This window comes from Tamandua tetradactyla, chromosome 3, assembly GCF_023851605.1.
Source record: "Tamandua tetradactyla isolate mTamTet1 chromosome 3, mTamTet1.pri, whole genome shotgun sequence".
NCBI classification, from domain to species: domain Eukaryota; kingdom Metazoa; phylum Chordata; class Mammalia; order Pilosa; family Myrmecophagidae; genus Tamandua; species Tamandua tetradactyla.
The window spans coordinates 18,525,128-18,541,016 of record NC_135329.1 but is presented as its reverse complement, the minus strand read 5'-3'; the positions used below and the strand labels follow the sequence as shown (position 1 = coordinate 18,541,016).

Here is a 15,889-nt window from a genome sequence, read left to right as displayed (position 1 = left end):
TAATCACACACAAAGGTAAAGATGGATAAAGACTTCAAGAGAAAACAGAGTATTTTCAAATTTATTTTATCTTTTAGATTAAAAATGTCCTGCTCAGATATGTCTGTAATTCAAGGAAATGTCAGAATATCTGCTTTATAATACTTTAAAAATTCACCTAAAATGGAAGAGTCAACTGGCTATATTCTAGAGAAGGATTAGTATACTATAGGCTGTGGACCAAATCCAGCCTATCGCCTGCTTCTGTAAGTAAAATTTTATTGGAACACAGCCATACATCAGTCAACGCAATGACTGCTTTCAAACCCCAACTGGAGAGCTGAGTGGTTGTGACTGAGACCACAGCTTGCAAGGCCTAAAATAACTGCTATCTGACCCTTTACAGAAAAAGTTGCTGACCCCTAATCTACAGTGTTTCAAATTTCTCCTATGATTATAAATGCAATTGCAAAGATATAAAATCCTTGACTCTCATTTACGAAAACAATTCTAAAGTCATTATTGTTTTGACCTCAGGACCTTGGTTAGAAATTACACTTTAGACACTATTAAATAAATTTAATTATTTTTAGAAACTTAAAATAGATTTCCTTGAAATATACCTTACAATTTTCTAAATTTTTTCTTCTTTTTTCGGGGTGGTGGTGGTGGTAGTGCATGGTCCAGGAATCGACCCCAGGTCTCCTGCATGGAAGGCGAGGATTCTACCAACCATAATTTTCTAAATCTTAAAGTACTGCCCATATCATTGTCTAGACACCTAGTATCCACCTTATATAAAACATTTATGTTCCACTAGATAATTTGAGAATTAGCCACAAAAGCTTTTATACTTACAGATGTTCCTCAAGTTTCTTTTTCAGAAGAACTGACTGAGAATGGAAAACAGAAAAGTTTATTACTTAACATTTTAACTAACAAACTTTTTAAACAATATTAAGACTATAGTTATAAACAACTCTGTGTGAGCCCTCAGTAATTTCTCTGATCACAGAACTCAAAACACACAATGTATCCAAGCTTAACTGTCTTTGATGAGGGAGACAGCAGCCCATAAATGATAGTAATAATTATAAAATACTCTGATGTAGATATCCGAATTCTTTATTTGAAGTCAGGGAAATGGATTAAAAAGCTACTTAACTACAGATCTAATATTCTTGGACTCAATAGTAAGGTAGGAGTCCAATAATAAACTTTCCCTGAGATAATTTTTATATTCTTTTTCTTGCAGCATGATAAAATCTGGGATCAATTTCCAGAAACACTTATTGACAATCAGTAATTTACTGACCATACACAGGCTGCCAATTATTTTTTGATGGCACGGGAACGTGAAGGACAGCATATGCTAGGATTTCAATATGCCAAAGAATATATTTTTGGCTGGGTATTTAAAAAAAAAAGGTTTCCTGAAAAGCAGAATATCAAAATTGATCTAAAAAATAATAAAAGACATTCTATAAAGTTTCATAATTAAATTTACACTTGTATAAGGAAAATTGCTTGTGTGTGGGAGGGTAATATGGGCTTCTAAACCAACTACTCAATTAATCAACTGCAGTGTTGGGGGGTAGGGGAAGCAAACCTCACACTAAGTTCTTTGATTTTCTGCCACTTTATTTGATAATGATTACTATAACTGTTCATTCCATTCTAACACAGCTCCAGGGTATTTAAAATTCACTTCATTGCTTAGTATGTTAACTATATCAAGGTAAGTAGACTATAACATCCTCTTCACTGCTTCTCCCAAAGATAAGAAAGGTAACTTTCACTGATTGTACACCAAGTATGGAATGTTCATATGTTAAGAATTCTGTGTTGATATGTCCTTTTGTCATTTAAAAAAAAAAAAAAGAACTAAAGGGGACTTCAAGGTCATTCCTTTTTTTTTTTTCACATGGGCAGGCACCAGGAATCGAACCCAGGTCTCGGGCATGGCAGGTGAGAACTCTGCCATTGAGCCAGTGTGGCCCACCCCAAGGTCATTCTTTTTTAAAAAATTGTTTTATAAACATTTTTTTTAATGGTTAAAAAAAAAAAGGAAAAGATAACTTTCAACCATTGCTTCCTTCTTTAGTACAGGTGATAAAATGTAAATTTTTAAGAATCTTATTTTTAATTTTTTGTACTTATATCTTTGTTAGGCTACAGGCAAAATTAATTTTAACCCTGAGATAACACGCAATAAAATAATTATTTAATGAGTAAATACAAATGACAGGCATTGCACTAAAGCAATTTCATATACATTGCCTCATGCAAACCTCACAACCCTGAATACTATTAGCACCATCTTGTAGTTGAGAAAGGTGAGGCTAGGGGAGACATCTAGTAGCTCTGAAGTGGCAGATCCAAAATTAAAACCCAGTTGTGCACCAGACCCCAAAGTCCATGCATGGTCTTCACTTCCATGCGTTCTATGTTGCAATGCCTCTCCATTTTACTATCAAAGACCTTTTTTAACTTTAAAAAAAAAATTTTTTTTTTTAATACATGGGCAGGCACCGGGAACTGAACCCAGGTCCTCGGCATAGCAGGTGAGAATTCTGCTACTGTGCCACCACTGCACAGCCCTATCAAAGACTTTTACTATCAAAATATGTGGCAGGAAGAGGCCAGACTTTGATAGGAAGCTAGCTTCAAAATAAGTTTTAAAAATGAACTACAATAATGACAAAGAGTCAGGAGTGGGATGATTTATAATTTCTAATATCTTTTAAGTATCTTAATTGTAATGGCCATAAGCCTCTAAGACAAATAACATTGGTATATTCATTTTGCATAAATCACCTTAATTTAAAATTTCATTACCATCAGCTATGATGGCAGAAACTATATAAATAAAAAAACTGAACAAGGGGGTGCATGGTAGTTCAGTGGTTAGAATGCCCGCCTTCCATGCAGGAGAGCTGGGTTCGATTCCTGGACCATGCACCCCCCAAAAAAAAGCAACAGCAAAAAAAACTGAACAAAAGGAAACATAATATATAGAAATGTATAGGAAGCCATACTTACAATAGCCTTGAGCAGAAACCATGCCAAGAGACAGAGAAGACATATTAGTATGAAGCAAACACAGCAGCCAATAGAAGGAACGATTTAGTAACTCATGAACAGAAGTAAAAGATATGCATTTTTTTTCCTGAAATGTACATTTTTCTTTCTTCTATGGTCTCCTCATCCTGTCTCGTTCTCTGGAGAGTTTTATATACTGTGGCTAGCTCAAATTATCCATATGACTGGATATAACAATGCTTTTCTGCTTCCATGCTAAAAACAAATGACATAAAAATAATAATAAAAATGTGCAAACCATCCTACGCTAAGACTTAAGGTCACATGAATGGACTGCGCTTTTGAAAACAGAAATAGGCAGACATTAGATTGTTGTTCTTCACACAGGATCAATTCCATTTGGCAGGTTGCTCTATGTATATTATACATCCCTGAGATACAATGTTATAGGTTAGTGAAGGAAAAAAGTAAGACAAAAACATCAAAAATATGCCAGGGGAACCACCTGTCTTATACCACGCTGTTTCTTCAAACCATTTAGAAGCATAGCTTCAGAGTAAGGAATGTTTTCTATTCGAATTTTGTCTACATATAGAAAAGAGCTCGAATTTCCATTTAGTATAGAGTAAGACATCTCATTACCATCTTGGCAGTAAAATAAATTGACTAATTCATGCAAATAGTACTTTATAGGCTTGTATCACACTTCTGAATTGTTTTCTTAAAGTGATGGTCCATAGCATATTTAATTAATTTAGGGTTGATGACCAGATTGTACCTCATCAGAATATGGCAGAATTATTCTTTAAATAATAAACTCCTTTATTTTTGTTTTGATATAAGCAAGTAAGAGAATCAAGTACTATAGTTATCAGTGTACCACTAAGGTTTAGCTGAAACTGATGTTTTTCTATTTTTACTTTCTATATACTACTTCCCCTCTCCCCACCAATAACAAATGAATAAAGGTCTCCTCAAAATTTTAGACTGAAACTAGTTATACATTTATTTAATTTAAAGATTCTAGTGAATTTCATCAAATTAAGAATATTAGCCCCTTTGGTTCAACTCTAAGATACTCTTAATCGGGCTTAATAACGTTTCAATACACTAATGGTGGTTTTGCATCACCTCTTTGTGACTTAGCTGCATAAAAGCATGCTTAAAATAAACCAAGACATTTCAAACAAGTTCTAACATTAATAAGGGAATAAGGCAGTTTATGTGTTAATGACAACAACCTTAGGACTATAACTTCCCAATCTGTAAAATTAAGAGAGAATAAAAAATATTCATTAAAAGACAAACTAAAATCACTGATCTTAGAAGGAGCATGCTGCCAAAATAAACTAGATGCTATGTTTAAGAAGCTGACAAAAGTAAATCACTGATGACATTTTTATGTCTGATATTCTCGAGTTTTAAGTAATATAGTTGTTTGAACTCCCCTTCTTTGATTCCTTTTGTTTTTATACCTTCTTATACTAATAAAGCTGGATGGGATTTGATATATCTATAGTTCTGAAGCTGATCTCCAAAATAACTTAATCAGTAGAAACAATAAAATAGATTTATTTATACTTCTAAGGCCAGAGTTAACAGCAAATTACACTAGGTAGTACAGGGGGAAAAATCAGCTAGTTGAGGCAAAGACTGATCACTAAACTTCAGGTGTTTTCCTCTTTATACTATTTTAAAAAACACTTCATAAGTCTCAGGTCTGCTGTATATTGTTAATTAAATTTAATGGATTTGCAAAATATGGCTTATTTACAGTTTTCATCAAAGATTGATTGGCCACTATGTGTTAGATGGTGAGATGAAGGAAGACAGTCCCTGGGATCCACACATTTATCATACTCTAGTGTTGGGAGGCCAATCCAGTAGGGAGGGCACTGTCAAAGACACCAAGAGTGCCAAGATAATAGAGAAAGTATCGGTGAACTTACACTTTCGTGGGGGTAATAAGAGGAGTTCAGAAATTTAGAGATGGCAGGATTCTAGGGATGTCGTTGTTTTCTTAATATCACAATTTTACATTAATGATTTCTACCAGTATTTATTTATTTTTTTTACCACAGGGAAAAACAGTATACTTTGTCTCTGAATACTGAGTCGAGCACACTTAAAATCTAAAGCTTCAATTAATTCTTTATCTGATAACTAGCAATGAACCTCTAATTTACAGCAGAGTACATGTGAAAAAGACAAAAAAACACTGTCTGGTCCTATTTTAAAAAGAAAGATAGTAAAAAGAAAACACTCTTTCTTTTCTGTAAGTAATATAACTAAATTATTTTGATAGAGATCATCAAATAAAAATAAAAGCTTTTCTCAACACTGTGAAGTTACTAAGCCATGGATAGTGTATATAAAAACTTACATCTTCTGCTTTTGAGCCTTGATCCTGTAAAGATTTCTGCAATTCTTCAACTTGTGACTGTACTTCCAGAAGTCTTTGGTTCACCAACCTAGGAATTAAATGTACATTAATTTTCCAAGTACTGAATTATGTGTGCCTATTTCTTTACATCATTTTGGTTAGAGAGACAGTATAAATAATACGATAAAGTCTCATGTTATAGCAGAAGTACACTTTCTTGATTATTTTTTATTTTGTTAGAAGGTGGACAGAAGGATTATAGGAACAAAGTTTATATATACTATTGAAGTTGTTCATTTGGCATCAAAGCAAACGAGATTGATATAGATTTAGGATGTTAAATTTAAATCCCAAGGTAAGCACAAAGAAAATACCAGAGGATATGCAAACTCAAAGAGACAAAAAGTCAGGTAAAGGTTACCAGGGACAGAGGGGTGAGGCAATGGGGAGTTAACGTGAAATGGGTATAAGGTTTCTGTTTGCAATGAAGGGAAAGCCCTAGTAATGGAAGGTGGTGGGGGTACTGCAACATTGTGAATGCAATTAATCCCACTGAATGGCAAGCTTGGGGGAGGGGGGTTTGATAGGAAAACTTATGTTGCATATATGTTTACACAATTAAAAAAAAAAGATGAGAAGCTAAAGCTATAATGAGAATTAAATCCAATCATGTTGAAGGAGAAAAGGCTCAAAGGGATATTACTGGAATGTAAGAAAAAATTGATATAGAATGCAAGCTTATATCAATCAAATTTCTTAAACCTGACAACTGCAATAAGGTGGTTACATAAGTGAATATCCTTGTTCATAGGAAATGTACACAAAAGTATTACATGTTCAAGGAGTATGATATATGCAACCTGTTCTCAAATGTTCAGTAAATAGATGATAGAAGATAGGCAGACTGATACAGCAAAGGTAGCAAAATGTTAAAAATGGTGGACCTGGGTATCTAGGGACTGGAGATTTGTATTATTTTTACAACTGTCGAAATTATTTCAAAATAAAAAGTTGGAAAAAAAAGTATAATTATTGAATTCATATAGTTGTCAAGGGGGTGAGGATGATCTTAAGGTCACAATATACTCTGAGCAGTAGGGAACAAGATCATGTATACTCTGAGAAATCTCTGGGCAATTCTGATATGGTTTAATTTCAACCTTCAACCTGCTCTGAATCCTGTTTGAGAGTCAATAGGTATTACAGACTAAAAAAAGTTAACTCATTAGGAGAACTAAGTGGAAAGGACTTTTTGAAGCCTACTACAAACCTTTCCTTCAAACAGAGGATATATGGATGGAAAGCAAATTGTATTTAAGGTCACACAGCTAAAAGACTCAATGGGATTAAAATCCAGGTTTCCTGATGCTGCAAACTAATAAGAAATTGAGCTGGAAACAACGTAATGTAAGTACTTATAAAACTCAGCACAAACAAATTTAGGGTAATTCATTTAAGAGGAAAAGCAAACTGTAAGAGGATGACAGGAAAAACACAAATGTTTTGCAAACACTGAAGATAAACTGGCAAGAAAGAGCATATGGATTAGGTATAAGGGGGCTCTGGAACCAGGCAGCCTGGTTCTGAGCCGAAGGTTCCCCATCTGTAAAACTTTCATAAGACAACATTTTTAAAACACTCAACACAATGTTTGGAACAAACAATTGCTCAATAAATGTTAGCTGTGATTGGTAGTTATAGATCAAAGATGGCCACAAGCTAAAGGTAAGTTATCATAGGTGTTGTAATTTAAAAACAAACACAAAACTAAAGTTGTAAACAGCTGTAGAAAAAACCAGAGGAACCTGGGAAGTGACTAATCACCTACATATATAGATACTGTAGAAATAACAACCAACTGTTCTGTTTCGGATAAAGAGCAAAAATTGTAAAGACTGTGAGAATCAATGGAAAGCATGGTAACAGAAGTTGTGGATATTTTTTTAGTGAAAAAAAAAAATCAGGATAGGGAGAAAGCTTTCCTGACTAAGATGCTTAAGATAAGCTCAAAGGCAAAGGAATAATGAGATGAACCCAAGACTTCTTTTGCCACTGGGATTACATGATTTTTGTACTTTTCAGCAAGTCTGTCTAGAAGTGGAGAAATGGGTTAAAGTACTCTTAAAAGGAAATGGAGTAGCACGTTATCACTTTTCAAAATGCAATTCAAACCTTTAAGTAGTCAAAGTTAAGGCAAATAGAGTAGCCTGTGGCTGACGTTGCTTACATATTCCTACCTATTTTCCGTCTCCAATTCATTCTTGCGTAGATTTGCATCATCTAGAAGGCTTTGCAGTAAAGCAATTTTTTCATTGTCTGAACCCTCTTGGTTAAGTTTTAATATCTTATTCTCATGCTGAAGACGAATAAGTTTTTCCCTGAATGAGCAAAATAAAAACGGATTGTCTGGTACATGAATACAATATAGTTATCAAAATATATACTTATGACAGTTATGGATTTAAGACATAAAATAGAAATGAAAAAGAGGACCTGTAAAAAACTCCTATTCTTTAGAATAGAACTTCAGCTCCTATTATAACTGGTTGAGACAATAAATTTCAAGTACTTTCTCTTTAGAGTTGATAATCTGAAGAAAATAGAGTCTTCTAATATCCTGATATAATCAATGAGATTTCAAAATCCTATTTCTTTTCTGCTTTAAACATTTAAGTTACGAGTACATACTTTTATTTTTCCATGTAAAACATGATCTCTAATGCTATTATTCTCTTAAAACTTCCACCATTTATAGAAGGATAATTGAAGATTAATTTATTTGAAGATATAATTAAAGATAAAACTGTTGGAGATATAATTCATTCTCTACATAGTGATGTAGATATTACTATGAGATACCAGATACTATGGAAAGTCATGCTTTTCATGGAAAAAAAAATAAAAACAAAACAAGAAACAACATGAAAAAAAAACTCCAACTCTGCTTTTATTTTATAAACACCATACAACATGTAATGCACTTTCGCTTTTGCTACTGGGAAGATGAGAGCCAAATTTGTGGCAAGATTCAAACAAATATATAGAACTTGAAATATTTTGTATATAGACATTAACTTCATCCTATTTTTAGACTATAAACACCCTCATTGTAAGAAAAAAGATAAAGGACAATACAAATAATTCATACCTCTATACAGTGCAAATTAATATTGAAATATGGCCTTCTAATTCTATGCACATATACACATGTGAAAACATTTTAAAAAATGAGATCATATATACATGTTACATTAACACTTGTTCTTTACACTTAAAATATCATGATCTTTTTATATCATTAAATATTTAACATTTTAAATCACATATTATTAACGTACATAGATGAATCATTATTTATCTAATCAATACCTAATTATTAGACATTTAGATTATATCAATTTTGAGTTTAACATGTTAATGATGATCACCCTTATACATCTGCCTTTGTGTATATCCTTGATTATTTCTTGAAATAATTCTGAAAAATGTAATTGGATAGACATTTTTTTAAGGTAACAGACACATTCTCGCAAACTTCTACTCTTAGTGCATGAGATTTTTCCACACCCTTACCATCAGTGTAAATTAGAATTTAAAATAGACTTGATAACTTAATTAAGAATATTAACCCCCCTGTCTATGATATGTGTTGCAAAATGTTCATACCTGTTTGCTATTTCATCTTCTTGATAGTTCTTTTGGACAGAGATTATTTTAATTTGTATGTAGCCATACTCAGAAAAGTCATTTTATTTATTGAATATGTCTTATCATTGTTCTTTTCATTAGCTTAAAAGCCAATTACATTACCTATAAATTTCCCTACATGGTTTTTTAGATATAGCCACATTTTATTTATAAACATTCATAAATAATAAGTGTTCATTCAATACATTTTATTTGCTCAATTAAATATAAAGTACCATGTGAGAGAGCAAAAAGTAAAAGATACACAAGATGCTGCCAAAATGGGTGCTGCATTATACTTCACTTATTTGTTCCTTCTTAAATAAATGACAATAATAAATTAATATTTTTCATTTATTCAATAAATATTGCAATGTTTATTGCAAACCTATCATTTATAAAACCCTTACACAATCATTACATTATTTGCTACCCCAAGGATCTTATCAGGAATCAAGACCAGTGTCTGTTTTAACTAAGGAGCAAACTAGCTCAGGAAATGTAATAGTAATATTCATAAGGAATCATTCTCTTTCTGCTGGATACTTGGCATTCCTCCCTGCCCCACCCCATTTCCCCCATTTTTTCATTCTATACATAAAGCAAGGTATAAACTGAAATAAATGGAATTTTTAAATGCATGACTAGTAAGGTGATGACTGAGGGAGGAGCAGCAGAGAAGGGGAGTTATGTCCTCCTGTCTACTGCAATAAACCTTCCCAGAAACATCCCATGTGGTTACTATATAAAGCTCAGTGACTACTTCGTAGGCTGCTGGCTAAGTATAACCTTTTTCTCTGGGCCGAGTGTCTTCACTGCTAAATGTCTGTGGAGGATATCTAAGCACGAGGCATTTCAGTTCGCTGTACATAGGAGGAAATCAAGTTGGGCCAGCTGAAGAATGCTTCCAACAAGCTGAAAACATGGAAATTTAATATTGATTTCAAGTGAAAGTGTCGGTAATAAAGGATAAAGAACTGGTCTGGTCCTTTTCATATTGAAAAGGACTAAGTTTTCAGCAGGAATACTGGGTGCATTGTGACAGCAAACATAAACTACTTACCTTATTTCAGGGGTAACAATCTCTGCTGCCAGACTATCTGAGGATTCCTGACTTCCCAGAGGCATTAACCCTAGAGGTATACATATATGAATACAAAGTTAATAGAAAACGCAGCTATCATCTTTTTTCTAAAATCAATGGAAAAAGACTATTTATTAAAAGGTGTGGGAGAGGGTGGGCCACCGTGGCTCAGCAGGTAAGAGTGCTTGCCTGCCATGCCCGAGGACCCGGGTTCGATTCCCGGTGCCTGCCCATGTTAAAAAAAAAAAAAAAAAGGTGTGGGAGATTGCTATTTAATGTGCCCCAATGAATGATGCATCCCTGTTATACAAAGGGATTACAAAAGTCAAGCACACTTTAAGTAAAAAAATCTCAAATATATAAGTTTATAAAAAAGAATATTATAAATACTAGTCACCTTTTTTTTTTTTTAACTTGAATTTGCATTTATTTTAAACTGAATTTATTTCCGAGTCATATGTCTTTGTTTCTTCAGTTTCTTCTGTGCAACCTCCTCCTCTGGTTTAGAAACAATTTTTCAGTAAGGATCATCGCCATGTGGCAAGGGGAACTCATGTCTGGGTTAATCCGACCATTTCTGTAAGTCCTGCGGCACATCTTAGGGGCTCTGTTCATCTGAATGTTCTCAATGACCAGAGAATCTATCTAAACCCTTAAGTCAGCATTACTCTGCATTTTTAAGCATGTGCAACAGAAATACAGCACTCTTTTTGGGCCACTGACCCTGCGTCTAGCCCCACTGTTTGGCCTGGGCACACCTACCAATACCACCATTGTAATGACGGAATGGAACACACTGCTTTTGTAAAGTGACATCTTTCAGGTACTTGGTGGCTTTTCGAATACGCATACCCTTGATGGCCTGAGCAGTTACTCGAGTGTTCTTAAAATGAACACAAAGATTTGAACCTCTTGATCTGCATGATTTTGTAGGGTTTTCTGGGTCAAATGAATAGCGAACCATTTTTAGTGATTACCTCAGAAGAACTCACCTACTTTTTAAAAACAGCTCTACTGAAATAAAATTTAGATAGCATAAATTTTGCCCATTTTAAGTATACAATTTATGATTCTTTATAAATTTATAGAGTTAAACAACCATTACCAAAATAAAAATTTAGAATATTTCTTATCACTCCAAAAAGATTCCTCATGTCAATGTGCTTTCAATTCCCATTCTCATCCTTAGGCAACCACAATTTAATTCCTATCGCTATAGATTTTCCTTTTCTTATCACTTCATAAGAATGAAATAATATGGTATGTGGTCCCTTGCATCTGGCTTCTTTCACTAAATGTAATGTTTTTGAGTTTCATCCATATTGTAGGATTTATCAACAGTTTGTTCCTTTTATTGCATTATGTGGGTATACGACATTTTGCTTATCTATTTACTAGTTGATGGACAAGTGGATTGATTTTCCTTTTTGGCTAATATGAATAATGCCACTATGAACATTTGCATACAGATCTTTGCGTGGCTAAATGTTTTCATTTCTCCTAAGATTGCTAATATCCCAAGGAGTGGAACTGCTGGGTTTTAGGGTAAATTTACATTTAACTTTTTAAGAAATGGCTAAACCACTACCCAAAGTGGCTGCCCATTTTATGTATCCATCAGCAATGTATAAGGTTTCCAGTTGCTGCACATTCTCTCCAGTATCTGGTTTTGTCAATTTTCTCAAGTTTAGATACTCTATTGGGTGTAAAGTGGTATCTCATTGTGGTTTGATTGGCATTTCCCTAATGACTAATGATAATGAACATCTTTTCATGTGCTTCTTAGTCATTTATATATCTGCTTCATGAAATGTCTATTTGACTCTTTTCCCCATTTCTTAATTGGGAAAATTTTTTATTACTGAGTTACAATAGTTGTTTATATATTCCAGGCAAATCCTTTATCAGAAATATGATTAAAAAATTTTCTCCTTGTTTTTTCGTTTTCTTAATAGTATCTTTTAAAGCAGAGAAGTTCAAATTTTAATAAAGTCCAACTTAACAATTTTTTTTTCTTTTATGTACTGTTTCTTTTTTTTTTGGTGTCCTGTCTAGGAATTCTTTATTCTTATGAAAGGAATAAATTTTAATTTGTTCCTTTGATTTTATCCCAGGATTTCTTCTAAAAATTTTATACTCTTCACACTTAAATTTAGTCCATGATCCATTTCTAGTTCATTTTTGACTATGGTGCAAGGTAAAGGTCTAAATTAATCTTTCTGTAAGTAGTTATCTTTGTCCTAGCATTATTTGTTCAAGATGTCATCCTTTTTTCATTGACTTGTCTTGGCACCTTTGTTACAAATCAACTGAGCACAAATGTTTGGATTTCTGGACTCTCAAATCTGTTCCACTGATCTCTATTTCTAGCCATATGCCAGTACCATGTTATGTTGATTAACTTTACAGAATAAATTATACAATTATAATTATAAAATTATAGTTATAAATGATAAAATTATATAGTTACCATATAGTAACTTTATACAGTATATTTTGAAATCAGGATGTGAAAGTTCTCCAACTCTGTGCTTCTTTTTCAAGACATGTTTTGATACTCTAGTTCTCTAGCATTTTCATATAAATGCTAGGATCAGCTCATCAATTTCTACCAAAAAAAAAAGGCTGCTGAGATTTTGATTGGGATTGCATAGCATCTGTAGACTAATTAGAGAACTGCCATCTTAATTATACTGAAGCTTCCAATACATGAACATGAAGTGTCTCTTTAATTACTCTCAGCAGCGTTTTGCAGTTTTCAGTGTAGAAGTCATGAACTTCTTTTGTTAAACTCATTCCTAAGTATCTCATTGTTTTTGATACTACTGTAAATGGAACTTTCTTAACTACATTTCCAGATTGTTCACCTGTGAATAAAGAAAGATAATTTAGATTTGCATACTGATCTTGTATTGTCAGTCCTTGCTGAGCTCACTAGTTTTAATTTTTTGTGTGTGGATTCTTTAGGATTTTCAACATACACAATCATATCATCCATGAGTAAAGACAGTTTTACTTACTTCTGTCCAATCTGGATGCCTTTTATTTCTTTTCCTCACCTGACTATGCTGGCTAGAACCTCTAATATGATGAATAAAAGCGGCAAGAGTGAACATTCTTGCTTCTTCCTGATCTTAGAGGAAAAACATTCAGTCTTCATCATTAAGTATGAGGTTAGCTATAGGTTTTTCATAAACGCTTTTTACCTGATTGAGGAAGTTCTCCTGCATTCTTAGTTTGTGACTCTTAATCAACAAAAAAATTATTGTAGGAACATATATTCAATTTAAAATTTCCCATTTTAACCTCATTCAAGTGTTTAATTTAGTGGTAATAACTGTATTCACAATATTATTGCTATCATCACACTACCTAACTCATTTCATGAAGCTAATATCATTTTTTTTTTTTTAAAGACAGACAGAGAAGGAAGGAAGGATGGAAGGAAGGAAGGGAGGAAGAAAGGGAAACATCTTTAAACATTTTCTTATTTTATTATATTTTGTTTGTTTATTTGTTTTTTACATGGGCTGGGGCCGGGAATCGAACCAGGGTCCTCCGGCATGGCAGGCAAGCACTCTTGCCCGCTGAGCCACCGCGGCCCGCCCATGAAGCTAATATCATTTTAATACCAAAACTGGATAAAGATGTTATGAGAAAGGAAAACTACAGGCCAATCTCCCTAATGAACCCAGATGCAAAAATTCTCAACAAAATACTAGCAAATTGAATCCAACAACATATTAAAAGAATTATATACCACGACCAAGTGGGGTTTATACTAGGAATGCAAGAATAGTTCAACACAAGAAAATAAATTAAGATAATACAGCACATTAACAAATCAAAAGGGAAAAATCACAGTATCATCTCAATTGTTGCTGAAAAGGCATTTGACAAAATTCAACATCCTTTTCTGATAAAAACACTTCAAAAGATAGGGCTCAAAGGTAACTTTCTCAATATGATAAATGGCATATATGAAAAACTGATAGCCAGCATCATACTCAATGGAGAGAGACTAAAAGCTTTTCCCCTAAGATTGGGAATGAGACAAGGATGCCCTCTGTCACTGTTATTATTCAACACTGTGCTAGAAGTTCTAGCTAGAGCAATCAGGTAGGACAAAGAAATAAAAGGTATCCAAATTGGAAAGGAGTAAATAAAACTTTCATTATTTGCAGATGACAAGATACTATACTTGGAAAACCTTGAGAAACCTACAACAAAGTTACTTGAGCTAATATATTCAGCAAAGTGGCAGCACATAAAATTAATGTGCAAAAATTATTACTACCATCACTAACACCCATTATTGAAATTTTTTCATTACTGCAAACAGAAACTCTGTACCCATTAAACTGTAATTCCTCATTTCCCTGGTAACCTATGATCTATGATCTGTTTCTACGACTTTCCTTATTTTCGTTATTTTATAATAAGCGAGATCATATACTATACATCTTTTCGTGTCTGGTTTATTACATGTAAGATAACATTTTCAAGATTCACACATGTACCATATATCATAACTCCATTTTTTATGGCTGACTAATATTTTATTTTGTGCATATACCACCCATTTTGTTTATCCATTCAACTGCTGTTGGATCCTTAGGCTGCTTTCGACCATTTGAATATTGTGAATAATGCTACTATGAATATTGCTATACAAAATAAGTATGACTGATGAATCATTATATTGATATTTCTTTTGGTCTCCATTGTCCTGAAGGAGCTAGAAGGAAAAACCTAAAATTGTAGAACTATAACCCATATCAAACTTTGAAATATGTTCTATAACTATTTGTTAAAATGTTTTTAATTTCTTGCTTTTTTGTATATTTGTTATATTTCATTATAAAAAAGGGCAAGTTTAAAAATGTGTACAACATAAGTCCAATTTTGAAAAGTATAAATAATGTATGTGTAGAAAGAAAACTGGAAAAAAAAGACTAGAAGGATATATTATCAATATTTTAAGTGTTATTACATTTAGGTGATATATATAAATGACTTTGAAGTTTGCTTTTTGTGTTTTCTGTATTTTTGACATTTTTCTAGGTGGGATTTATATTACCAATATAGTTTTTAAAACACAATAAAATTTAAAATAAATCTCAAAAAAATATTGATGTACTGCTTTTATTTCTTTTGTTGTTTTACCTACTTTAAAATATATTTATTTTCAAATACATTCAAACTTAAGCAACAGTTACAAAAACAATACAAATCCCTAACAGAGAACCCCAACATATCCCACCCTTCCTCCAAGATATCTAGATCTACCAATTTTAACATTTTGTTCATATTTGTTATATCATTCTCTCTCCATCCATCTACTTTCTGAACACTGGAGTAGGTTACAAACATTATGTTCTCTGAACACTTAATCCTGCCATGTACATTTCATAAGAGCAAAGATATTCACTCATGTTACCAGCTTAAGTGCAGTTATCAAATTCAATAAATTTAACACTGATTTAAAGCTTACAATCTACATGTCAATTTTTTCATGTTCCAATAATGTCCCTTAAAGTCTTTTCTCCTCCCTTGCTAGATTCCATCCAGAATCATGCATTGCATTTAATTGCCATTTGTCTCTTTAGCTGGCTGCTCCTTCTTTGTTTTTAATTTTGGAGCATATATACAACATAAACTTTCCCATCTCAACCACCAAGCATAGCAATTAGTGTGATTAATCATATTTACAA

The 15,889-nt window shown here is 33.0% G+C and overlaps 1 protein-coding gene and 1 long non-coding RNA gene across 4 annotated transcripts in view; one reads left to right on the top strand and one right to left on the bottom strand.

Annotated features, from left to right (window-relative positions):
- The window catches only part of HOOK3 (hook microtubule tethering protein 3), a 176,191-nt gene that overhangs the window by 25,254 nt on the left and 135,048 nt on the right, over positions 1-15,889 (bottom strand). For all 3 annotated transcript variants that reach the window (XM_077152641.1, XM_077152638.1, XM_077152639.1), the window contains 4 exons: positions 10,155-10,224; positions 7,642-7,782; positions 5,405-5,492; positions 838-872 (listed from right to left, as the gene is read on the bottom strand). In XM_077152641.1, the coding sequence (XP_077008756.1) occupies positions 838-872; positions 5,405-5,492; positions 7,642-7,782; positions 10,155-10,224 (334 nt within the window). The remainder of the gene's footprint in view (positions 1-837; positions 873-5,404; positions 5,493-7,641; positions 7,783-10,154; positions 10,225-15,889) is intronic.
- Positions 1-15,889, top strand: part of LOC143677085 (uncharacterized) — a 63,873-nt gene that overhangs the window by 47,513 nt on the left and 471 nt on the right. The window lies entirely within an intron of this gene.